Raw genomic sequence first — 12,872 nt, forward strand, 5'->3', positions numbered from 1 at the left:
CCCATCTAGATTGAAGGTGTTGAGGAAATGTAGTTTAGTTGGTTCACAGCAAGAACAGGGATCAGTTTTGATGAGCAGCTAGCCAGGTTCTGCTACCATTAAGAAGGAAAGAACTATTATATTTTCTGATGATTCTAGCTACTTCTGTTATTTCTAACAATTATCAAGAAGCCAATCTATCTTACATGAAAATGGTAGACTCTTAAACTTTCCTTTAATCTTATTTTATAAATTACAAAATTAAATGACCTAATTGACCATGATTTAGTAATTTGAAAATGACAATATCCATATTTTGGGAGCTCTTGTAATATGCTGATATTTAACCACATTTATAACATTTCCTTAAGGGACAGTTTCCATATTTTGAAAATCTAATGGTCTGAAATGTGACATTACATTTAAGTGTTTTAAACCACAGAGATGATTTTATTTCAAAATCCTAGTGATTTTTCTTGTTTTACTGAAAAACTTTCCTATATTGTGATGAAATCATGCATTTTAATATTTATATTTTTATGCCTCATTGATGTAAATTATGGTTACTTATTTGGTTTCTTCTAGAAATGTGTAAAATGTTTTTCCTGCTTCAAATGCATGTTGACTTCATGAGATACTATAGATAAAAATATATATTACAAAAAGGCCACTTAGAAATTCATTTTTTAATTTTTCTTAGACAAAAGCAATCTCAGTCTTGTTTGGTTTGGCTTTCCTTTGAAGTAGGTCTCAGAGTCAACCATGAAGTCCTGTATATTATACTTCATTATAATTATCACCTGAAATTTAAAACAATTATGTGATGCTATGTGAGTATACTCTGTTAGCCAGAATTATAAATAATATATTTAACATTAATGACCTAATTTGAATAGTTACAAATACTAGATATATTTAATGCTCTCATATATTAATCATGTAAATGTATTTTATATGTATCACGTGTATGTGTATATTAATAAAACTGATATTTGAGGAGTTATATAGGGTTCATTCTCTGTGTCCTGTTTTGTTTTACAGCTATAAGAAACTGGCTGAGAATAAAGAATCTGAATTTGTTAGACCTTTACCCCTTAACATGACCCCAAATGTTATGTCTCAAGAACCACGAGCTGTGAACCAATTTATGGACAGAAATGAAGAGAATGTAGTTTTAGAAAAGGCAACAAATGAAGGTACAGAAACTAACCATCCAAGAGTAAATACTGTGGAAGAACAGGTAGATAAAATGTACCTTGATATTTTGAAGAAAAAAATATCTGTTGGTCCTTCATTATTACCTCAGGATGACAAAATAAATAAGGTAAGTTTTTATAATTCAGATTGATTTGACGTATTGATAAATGAAGTTATATAAATACTATTGATAAGTATGTACTTCTTAAGCTAGTGGGATTGGTTACATACTAACCTCCACATAGATCCTGGATATCTGTGAGCAGTCTATAACAACACCCTGTAGTCCCCAAATTTAAAAATAGCACCATAGCACTAGCTTTCTTTTCAAAGCCATTCTTTATATTTTTCATTTTTTTAGTAAACGTAGTCCAAGTTTGAGTAACATAAGAAAATAAAGTGTATTCATCATTCTAGTGCTTTCAATCTTTCTAGTACTTTGTGTTCTGCAAAAGTAGGTAAGTTGACATTTCCTATAAATGCTATTAGCAGCTCTTAAGAAACTTATATTTCATTGTTCCTTTTTTCTCTGTTCTTGATTTATTCTGATTATATAGGCTCCATGACCACAGTATTCCATTTTTATTTTACAGTTCTGAGTTATGTGTTTACCATAAACTATCTCCTTGTATCAATAGGGTAAGGCAGGGTACTAATAAACTTTTACTTTGAGAAATCTGGAGAAAAAGGAAGCTAAGACTTTTGTCGTTTCAAAACATGTTCTTCCCTTCTCTCCATGTTGATTCTCGTAATTACATGTCTTGCTTTCTGGCAAGCTTATTTTGTTTTATTATTTTGCTTTGTCTTACTCCTGACTTTGAAGATGTGCTTCCAAACACTAAAATTCTGATGAATTAGAGAACTTTAATATAATGATTTGCCTTCTGTGAACTATGTTCCTTAGTAATCAGTATGGTTTTGCTATCTGTTAAATCTTATTTGCAACTGTAGTCGAAGTTTAAGTACTAAGCTTGTACTTGTATGCAGACTTTTAGATCTCAACTCAGTTCTGGAGAAGAAGGGGCTGGAATTGGTAAACAGCTCCCATACAAGAAGGCCAGAAGTGCACCTCCTTTATTTGAAAGAAAACCCCAGAGTGGATTATATGCATCAGTTAGGAGCTCAGGGTATGGCAAACCCAGTTCACCCTTGAAGACATTTTCTAATCTTGAAAAGAAAACTTCAAAGGACATTATGAAGAGCAAAAGCTTGAGATCCATCCCTACCTCAAAGCAGGCTAGGAAAAAAGGTAATCATATACTCTTTTCATGATAGAATTCTGTACATATAGTGTATTATTTTATTTTCTTTGTTCTCTACTTTCCCTGTTTCCTTCCTCCTTCCATGAACTTTCCTTATTCATAGAAAAAAATTATTCATAAGGTACTGCATTCCATCTTTGAAAGATTCAGTTCACTTGAGTTCAGGAGATTTTTCGTCATAAGTTCTAGGTTTTCCTGAACGAGACCCAGAAATTATGGGAAGTGAATATAAAATAGAAGAGTCAAACTCCTCCTCATCCAGTTGGCTTTGTAATATCCAAAATGTTTGCCAGAGAAGAGCTATGAGTTCAAAATGCAAATGGCAATGTACAAATGAGGGTCAACCATCTGGGTATTAGTTCAGTATAGACCTGGAGAGTAAGGATGTTTTATAGATCAAAGAATGCATACTGTTTTTTTTTTTTTTTGCGGTACGCGGGCCTCTCACTGCTGTGGCCTCTCCTGTTGCAGAGCACAGGCTCCGGACGCGCAGGCTCAGCGGCCATGGCTCACGGGCCCAGCTGCTCCGCGGCATGTGGGATCCTCCCGGACCGGGGCACAAACCCGTGTCCCCTGCATCGGCAGGCGGACTCCCAACCACTGCGCCACCAGGGAAGCCCAAGAATGCATACTTTTATACTCACAGTGTCTCTGTTAGTTACTTCCTAATGTAGTCGCTTACCGCTATATTGGCAGAAGGAAAGGGTAATTTTCCTCTTAGAAGCCCATGCAGCTAGTAAAAGAAATAGAAATGCTCAAGTCAAACCAACATTTCTGTTGCCTTAAGACTCCAGTGGGGAAGGGAGAGCAGTAGAGCCAGAAGCATGTTGTCCTTTTCTTTGTGATTAAGTTGAATAGGTTACCAATTCCATCATTGTTATCTGGTGATAGTTGTCAGAGGAGAACTAACCTCACTGGAAAATTCACTTCTAGCTTAAAAAGTAGGGAAGTGCCTTTCCCTACTACTGTCAATTCCAGGACCACTTTGACTATATTTGAAATTCTTTCAGCATTAAAGACTCTCTTCTTCTGTCTGTATTGGTGTGTATTCACTGCAGCGATCTGTGTGTGTAAGATGGAAAGGCTAGGGCTGATCTGTATGAGAGTGCAGGAGAACAGCAGTGGGGGATGGCTATTCTGGAGAGACAGGAGTATGATTGTTGGCTTAATGCAAGCTTCCTTTCCTCCTGTTCTTAACCTACGGACCTCTGACCCCTTTTCCTAAGAAGTCTCTTTTTTTTTTTTTTAAAAGAAGATGTTGGGGGTAGGAGTTTATTAATTTATTTATATTTATTTTTGCTGTGTTGGGTCTTCGTTTCTGTGCTAGGGCTTTCTCCAGTTGTGGCAAGCAGGGGCCACTCTTCATCGCGGTGCGCGGGCCTCTCACTTTCGCGACTTCTCTTGTTGTGGAGCACAGGCTCCAGACGTGCAGGCTCAGTAATTGTGGCCCACGGGCCCAGCCGCTCCGCGGCATGTGGGATCCTCCCAGACCAGGGCTCGAACCCATGTCCCCTGCATTAGCAGGCAGACTCTCAACCACTGCACCACCAGGGAAGCCCAGAAATCTCTTGTGTTCTCTTATTTTCTCGTTTCTGTGGGACATCTGCTTGTGATGTTGTCATCTACTCATTGTTATTAATAATTAACTACCCATTGGATCTAGTGCTTAATGTTAAGGAAAAACACTTGGAACATTTCCCAAATTTTAGAATCATCAAGAGGAGTGTGAAAATTTTTCATTAATGTTTTAGGAGTATTCATTCTGTACTTCTGGGATCAAGAAAATGAAATTTTGTTTTTAATATTCTCTATTATATGTATTTTAGATAAACTAACCACCAACATTTTTGAAGTTTACTTTATCCAGATCCATTCACATAACAAATATTTTTTGAGCACCGACCTTGGTCCAGGCAATATTAGAGGCCCTTGAGATACATTGGTAACAAAGTAGGCAAAAATATCTCCCCTCCCTCATTTTGTGGAACTTTCATCTGATGAGGAGAGATAGACTTTTAGCAATACGCATAATCAGTAAATGAGGTTAAATGCTAGGGAAAACTAAAGGTAGAGCAAGAACATCAGTGGGGGAGGTCACAGTTTTCAATAAGATAGAGTAGTCCTCCTTGAGAGGGAGCCATTTGAACAAAGACTTGGAGGAGGTAAAGGAATTGGCCGTGTGGATAGCTGGGGGAAGCGTATTGCAGAAAAATGAAATGACTAAAGAGTGCAAAAGTCCTGAAGTACGGAGGGATGCCTGGCGTGTTCAGGGAACAGCATGGAAGCCCATACGGCGTGGGAGGCGTGGGCAGAGAGGGTAGGAGGAGATGAGATCGGAGCGTCAAGGGAGAGGCACATGTAGGCTTTTCTAAGGCATTTTAAAGACTTAGGCTTTCACTCTTAATGTGAAAACATGAGCCACTGAAACGTTTTGAGCATGGGAGTGGTTCATCTAATTATCCTTTAGACAGATTTCTTTGGCTGATACATTATAGACCATATACAGACAAACATATACACACACTGTAGGGGACACAGGAAGAAGCTCAGAGCCCGGTTAGGAGGTGATGTTCGGGATGCAGGCTAGAAGTGATGGGGCTGGAACCAGTGTGGGCAGCAGTGGTGGTGATGAGAAGCGGTTGGGTAAGGGTATATTTAGAAGACAGAACCAAGAGTCTAAAAGATCGGTTTGGGGTTGTGAGAGAGCAGTGGAGGGTGGCAACTGGGAGAATGAAGTTACTGTCTCGCTGGGATGGGGAAGGCTGAGGGGGAGTAAATCTGGGGGTGGAGAGGAGACCAGGAGTTCAGCTGTCGAGCTGATAGTTTTGAGATGTCTGTTCTACACACAAGTAGAGAAAACAGGGAGGCAGTTAGGTAGAAAAGTGTAGAGTTAAGAGGGTGGTGTGAACTGTAGGTTTCAGATGTTAAAGGTGAATATTTTTGAAGCCATGTTTGTCTGGGTTTTTTTAATTGAAGTATAGTTGGTTTACAATATTGTGTTAGTTTCAGGTGTACAGCACAGTGAAATATTTTTTTTGGCAGATTATATCCCACTGTAGGTGATTACAGGATATTGGGTGTAATTCTCTTTGCTGTACAGTGAATGCTTGTTGCTTATCAGTTTTATCTGTCATAGTTTGTGTCTGTTAATCCCACGCTCCTAGTTTGTCCCTCCCACCCCTCTCTCCCCTTGGTAACCACAAGTTTGTTGTCTGTGTCTGTGAGTCTTTCTGTTTTGTATATACATTCATTTGTATTATTTTTTAGGTTCCACGTAGAAGTTTTATATAGTATTTGTCTTTCTCTGTCTGACTTAACTTCTCTAAGCATAATGTTCTCTGCAACTGATGAAGATTATCAAGAGAGCATATCTAGAGGAAAAAGAGCCAGGGCCTGAACCCTGGGCGTGCTAGCCTTAAGAGGTCAGGCGGAAGAGGAGTCGCCTGCAAAGAAGACAGAGCAAGGTTGCAGGAAACCCGAGTATACGGGGTCCTGAAAGCCAGGTGAAGACAGTGTGTAAAGGAGAATCGATCTGCTCTGTCAGTTGCTGCTGAGGGATAAAGAGAGATGGGGACTGACAGCTGGCCTTTGGGTTTAGCAAAAAGGAAGCCATCGGTATTGGACAAGCAGTTTCCGTGGATGTGTGGCTGTGAAAGGCAAGCTGAGTGAGAATAGGAGGAGTGGAGTTGGATACTTCGAGCTCCAGACCCCCCTGGAGGAAAGGGTGTAAGAGGTAGAAAGAAAAAAATGGGGCAGTAGCTGGCATGGAAGTGGAGTTAGGAGAAACCTTTTATTTTGCTTTGTTTTGTTTTAATGGGAGAAATAATAGTTGTGAATGAATAATAGTATGTTTATGCACTTTGGAAAGATGCAGTGGACAGGCGGAAATGCACGATGGAGGGGAGAATTGCTAGAGCAGCGTCCTTGAGGAGCTGTCTTGGGATCCAGTGCACATGGGAAGGGTTGGCTTCAGAGAGGACCATGGACAGTTCGCCTGTGGGCGAGCCGATAGGAAGGGGGGAGATGTGGGTACAGACTGGTGGGTGGGTAGAAGTGGTGAGAGGTTGCTTCCATTTACTGTGAGAAGTAAAGTACAATGTGATGAGGTAGCAGTGAAGTTGGGGCAGGGGTGTTGGAGGAGGGAAGATGTGAAAAGGCAATCCTGGAGGGTTGGACTGCAGCAGGAAGCATCGGCGTGCAGTTAGTGACCACGAGCGTAAGTTGAGACCAAGCAGGGTGTGTGTGTGTGTGTGTGTATTTGTATATGCGTGTGCACAGCCACGTTCTACTGCATGATTGCAGGTGTTGGGTAGTTGTATAGTTAGGGTTATCAAGAGGCGTGGCTTTTGCCAAATGAGTACAGTGAACTGAGACAGGAACAGGAAGGAAGAGACCAACGTATGTGGAATGTAAGTTGAGTCATGAAGGAAGAAAAGACAACGGGGGGCGGGTGATACAGCATGACACAGGCAGGACCACAAAGTGAGTCCCAGGGGGACCTAAGGATGGTGGGAATCCAGGTGGGAAGAAGGATTGATGGAGAGTAAATGCGTTACTGGTGATAGAAAAAGATCTAGAGTGCCAGTGGGAGAGAGCAGCTGGGGCGGAGAGGCATGTATATACAGGGGTTGAAAGGATCTCCTGTGCCTGTATGGAAATTACTGAGAGTGAAGACAAGTAAGGTCATGGGGTGGGAAGGAAACGAGGGGGTTGGTATAGAGGTTGATAGATGAAAGTAATATTTTTATGGATATTTTTCCCTATTTCACAATTTCATAGTGCTTGTGACTACCAAAATAAAAAAGAAAAACATCAGTAAAATTCATATTAAAGTACAGTGGTAAACTGTGACTGTCTATTTTTATACTGAGCTACTTTTTCTCATTAGACTATCCATTAAGTATGATTTTTTAATCTCTATCTTTTTATTGGAAAATTGCCCAGAGTGACTTTAGTTTCATTTCCAAAGAACTGGAATTCCTTTGGGGTGGTTGTCACAGGTTGGGTCTCCAAGAAGCAGACCCTGAGGCAGAGATGAGTGTCCAGAAAGTCTAGAGACTGTGCTTGGGATCCACATTGGGTATGATGAAGAAGAAACCCAATGACTGGGGCTTAGGCAGTTAGAAGGTTTCTTTTTTTTCACGTAACCAAGAAACCAGGGCTCGTCAGTTCATAGCTGGTGCAACTGTGCAAGGACCCTTCTTTCCTGCTGCAAAATCCTTAGTCGGTGACTTTTGTCTTCCTTGTCACAAGATGGCTACACAACCTCCAGGCCTGTCGGGAGGAGAGGTGAAAGGTAAAAGGTCCCTGCCTGTTAACTCAGCAGCTTCTTAATCAGAAAAGTAGTCACTTTCTTGGAAGTGCCATGTAGGAAACTTTTGCTTTCATCTTATTGGCCAGAACTTTGATCCTGTGTTTCCTTCCCACCCCTCTCCCCAGTTGCATGGAGTCCAGGGGGATGGGTGTTTTAAACTGGCACACTGCTGCCCAGGGCAAAATTAGGTTCCTGTTATTAGGGAGGAAAAGGAGATTGGCAGCTAGTGGTGTCTGCAGGTGGTGGTTTTCCTTTTTATTCTGAATTAATTTTCTTGGGCTATTGCCTCTTATATTTTTATCTTTATACTAATACGTTTACTGTCACAAAAGGAATAGTTGCTCATTATTTAAATTTAAAAAACACAGAGAAGTAAAAAGAAAGCAATAATTAGCCAGAAACAACTGAGGTCGCACTGGGTGAGCCTCTTTCCATGCTTCTTGTATGTATGTCCTTGTCCAGATTGAAGGAAGCGGGGATGGGAGCTGGAAGGAAGGAGACAGGCAGGACAAACAGACAAAGCATTTTATAAGAACAGATCACACTTCATAAGTTCTTTTTAAATAAAATATTAGATTGAGTTTTACTTAAATCTGCAAGACGAGAAAGAAACTTCATTCTAAGAAATACATCTCAAAAGATCCCTTTGGGCTTCCCTGGTGGCACAGTGGTTGGGAGTCCGCCTGCCGATGCAGGGGACTCGGGTTCGTGCCCCTGTCCGGGAAGATCCCACATGCCGCGGAGAGGCTGGGCCCGTGAGCCATGGCCCCTGAGCCTGCGCGTCCGGAGCCTGTGCTCCGCAACGGGAGAGGCCACAACAGTGAGAGGCCCGTGTGACACACACACACACACACACAAAATTCCTTTAAGAAAATATACTGTGAAAACCTCTGAAAGGTTGCCAAAACCATGTTGTTTTTACCTACGTTTTATATATTATCTGTTTTCCCTTCTATGAAATTTGTGGTAGTAAAACCCCCAGTCACATGCCTGCTACCCATTTTTGTTGGATTTATTTTTACTTGTTCAGGATATATTTAGTTTTTTTGCTCCAGCGACTGTAATTCTCCACAGCTTTTTTTTTTTTTTTTTTTTTTTGCAGTACGCGGGCCTCTCACTGTTGTGGCCTCTCCCTCTGTGGAGCACAGGCTCCGGACGCGCAGGCTCAGCGGCCATGGCTCACAGGCCTAGCCGCTCTGTGGCATGTGGGATCTTCCCGGACCAGGGCACGAACCCGTGTCCCCTGCATCGGCAGGCAGACTCTCAACCACTGCGCCGCCAGGGAAGCCCCTCCTCAGCTTTTGAATGAGGGTCTTGGTTCTGGATATGAAAGGGCCAGAATGCTTTTCACCAGTCCCTTATCCATCGCTTCTCCATTCTGGAATTATTTTGATTGTTTTCTTATTTGACTGAATTTTCTTAATCCATTGTTTTTTCAAGAAGGGTTCATGGGTTCCAAATTCTGCAGTGTTTTTTCACGTTTGAATTTTATATCCAAGCAAATTTTCTTTTGGGTATAAAGGGAAAAGATACTGTCCATGTACTATTGAAAATAATTGCTTAGAGAAACCAAAATTAAGAACCCAGGAAGGGAGAATTGTGGTATAAAAGCACTGGCTGACTGCAGCTTGAGCAAGAACCACCTGCCACTCTTGGCCACCACATCCTAGGGAGAATCACAATGCTAGCAGAATCACACCCCATTCGTTGGCCATGTTGATGCACCTCCAGTGACCTGGAAGGATTAATGCCTGCTTTTACAGTGATACAAACAGTTCCTTTATGAACACTTTAAGACATTTCTCGAGAAAAACCTTCCACATCAAACAATCCAATTAAATATGATTACTACTCTATAAGGAAAATCCTGCGTGCCCAGAAAAGATTAGAAGGAAATCTTGGGCTGAGGTACTATTGGGGACGTGTTTCTTCTTTTGACTTTTCTGTATTTTCCAAATCTTTTAATGACTGTGTATTTCACTTTAATGAAAAAGTAAACTCTGCATTTGAAAAGTTAGCATCTTGAAAAAATAATATTAAAAATATAAATTTCGAATGCTTCATCTACATCTAAGGCAATCAAATAAATATTTACTCAGTGTGCAGTTCAGGATCTGTAATAATTGAATATGGGCCTCAAGATCTCTTCTAGGTATTTCCCTTAAATGTTTATTTTTATTATTAACTGAATAACTTACTGGCCTTAGAATTATTTCCACTCTTTGAGGATTTATGAGGTACCTTTTAAAAGCTGAAAATCTGACCAGAATATATATACATTAATCACATTTTTCCTAATTTAATAAACGGTATTATAGCAGTATTATCATTTTGTTTTTTAATCAGATTTAAACTACTTGTGATAAAGTTTCCATGTAATCTATATTATTCCAGTGATACTATATCTTGATATACATTACTTATAAAAAATGTGCTCTGAAAGCACACTTAATCTGAAGTAAAATGCTTCATAAAGTTATCAGCTGCTCTTTGATTCATTGTTTAGATATTTTTATTTGTTACTGCTGTGAACATTTGACAGAATAATTACTGAAAAATAATAAACCCTGAAATTATCCCAATCTGCATTTTCCTCACGTTTATTTAGCTCCATTTGTCATTTGACGTGAATCTTGTGTCCTTAGCCTTCTGTGTCAACTTGAGCAGAATGTTGATTATGGACAGGAGTTCGGTGTGCAGTGAAACAGATGTGTTGTACTCATCGGCCTGCTTCGTGATCCTCGTTTGTCTCAGTGTTCTCATTGTATTAGTACTTATTGTTACATAATTGCTGAATACACACTCAACTTAGTTTGTATTTGTGGTGCTTTTATCCATTGTTTACAATCTTTAGAAATCTTATCTGGAACAAGACTCATCAGGCCTGCAGCTCTGGGTAAACCAGCACCCCAAACTGAAAGTTGCCTGGCTACTCCTAAGAAGTCTGAAGGCCCTACAGAAGCCGATTCCTGGGCTCAGGTTCAGAATGTAGGTATTGAATTTCAAAATAATATTCATAATGTTTTTATGTTCTGTAATTATATGTTGAAACTAAATTATAAATAATGAAATATATATATAATTTCTTTTATGTTGACTGATATTCTTGTCACACAAGAACTTATTGATCTTCTTATACATTGTTGACCATGTCATTTTTATTCTTTGTGGTTTTTTTCCCCTAACCACCTGTGTTCAAACCTAGTATTATAACTCTACATAATGAAGTAATGATTTTCCTTTAAAGGATTCTTCAGGATACCATGGTGGGAACAAGGAGACAGAATTGACTATGTTTAAGAGAGTTCAGGAAGCAGAGGAAAAATGGAGGGGTGCCCAAGCCCTAATTGAGCAAATTAAAGTCACATTCTCAGAAAAGGAGAGAGAGCTGGAAACCAAGATGGAGGAACTAAAGAGACAACAGGAAAAGGAACTCTTCAGACTGAATCAAGACAAGTATATTCTACAAGCCAAGGTACTAGACACATTGTCCTACTTCTCCTCTTATTTAATTAAAAAAGAACTGGTACTCCCCGCTAAATGCATTGTCATTTGCTTGTCCCTGGGGCTGCTTCACTTGATATATTTGCTGTATAAAACATGAACATGGTTCCTGAGAGTGCCTCCTTACAGAAGAGCCTACATGGAACCCCTGCGGGGCGGGGGAATTGAAATTGAAATTGGCTCCTTTTGATAATTTTCTTGTTAGCAGTCCTTTTTGAAAACAAATCCCTTGGTTCACTGTGACCTTCATGGAAGACAGAGTTTCAGAAAGAAAGCTATGGAAGGTCTAGATTCAGAAAGTGACACTGTATAGCATTTCTGAGTTAACTTCCATCAGCACAAAGCACACTGAAGTGGTTTAACTGTAGTTGGTGTTAATGATCATTCCACTGTGGTTATAAGGCAGTCTTAGGTTTATGTACCTCGAATTTTTCTGTTATTCTTCCTCACTGCTCACTGTATCATTTCCTTCTCCAAATAAAACACTACTTGCATGGTCTCAAAGTTAAGTGGCTTTGAAGAATCAAACAAAAAACAAAGGTGGTTGTATTTTGGAGAAACAGCTGATCCTGTCACTGAAGAAAAATTGAAGCAAATCCAAAAAGAAATACAAGAACAAGAGACACTTCTTCAAGGATATCAACAGGTATGGCTCTTCAGCACATAGTGAGTTTGTCTTGAGATTCTTTGATTATAAAAATAAGGCATTTAAAAATATTTCTGTGTCCATTTAACAGGTAATGGGAATTCTGGCAATGCGAGGAAGTAATAATTTGACTAGTCAGTACATTTATCATGGGCAGAATTAAAGTGATTAAGGGCATGGGCTCTGGATTCAAAAAATCTGGTTTTAGACTTTGCTTCACTACCTGCTGTGCAGCCTTAGGCAGATCATTTCACCTCTCAGCCAGTTTCCTCATCTGTGAAGTGGGAATGAGGATAAGTACCTGTCTCATAAGGTGGTTGTGAAATTAAAATAAGACAGTACAGATCAACCACTTCGTGCCTTCCACACAGTAACCAGTTACTGCATGTTACTAATTGTAATAGCCATATTTCCTTAGAAACTATCCTCTTTTTCTTTAATTTTCTATAATTTTTTCAGTAGATAATATTGGCTAGTTTTGATATTGTATTGAGAAATATAAATCTGAAATCAATTGCCAATGCCCTGAGAGTGAAAAACAATGGAATTAAATGGGAGAAAATGAGTGTGTCCTATAGAAGCCGTACATTTGTTCTCTGGGATGATGGAGTGTTGGTGGTGTTGACCTGACAGTCAGCCAGGGCAGGTGTGGTGATCCCCAGGATGAGACTTGTCTTAGTTTCTTTCCCATCACTCCTTTTTCTTAACTTCCCTCCCCTTCTTCTTCTGTCTCATTACCTTTTTCTTTTATGACAACAATAGCCTAAGCATCCAGCCTACCGATAACCAGCATTTTCATTCCAGGGACATCCAGAGAAAGCATCACCACATCAGAGATTACAGCTTTTGCTGTAAATGAAATTGTACTGGTTTTGCAGGACATCCCACCATAGAGTTAGTGAGAACCGTCCAAAACCCTTTCCCGCCATTCTGAGCTTGCTGTATAGAACATGGGTTTTAAGGAGGATTT

General features: G+C 39.8%; 1 protein-coding gene across 3 annotated transcripts in view; it reads left to right on the forward strand.

Moving 5' to 3' along the window:
* The window catches only part of CEP162 (centrosomal protein 162), a 91,974-nt gene that overhangs the window by 39,506 nt on the left and 39,596 nt on the right, over window positions 1-12,872 (forward strand). For all 3 annotated transcript variants that reach the window (XM_082633335.1, XM_082633336.1, XM_082633337.1), the window contains exons 12-16: window positions 1,021-1,303; window positions 2,164-2,425; window positions 10,607-10,740; window positions 11,000-11,227; window positions 11,762-11,902. In XM_082633335.1, the coding sequence (XP_082489461.1) occupies window positions 1,021-1,303; window positions 2,164-2,425; window positions 10,607-10,740; window positions 11,000-11,227; window positions 11,762-11,902 (1,048 nt within the window). The remainder of the gene's footprint in view (window positions 1-1,020; window positions 1,304-2,163; window positions 2,426-10,606; window positions 10,741-10,999; window positions 11,228-11,761; window positions 11,903-12,872) is intronic.

Source organism: Mesoplodon mirus (genome assembly GCF_964341445.2).
Source record: "Mesoplodon mirus genome assembly, chromosome: 10".
NCBI classification, from domain to species: Eukaryota; Metazoa; Chordata; class Mammalia; order Artiodactyla; family Ziphiidae; genus Mesoplodon; species Mesoplodon mirus.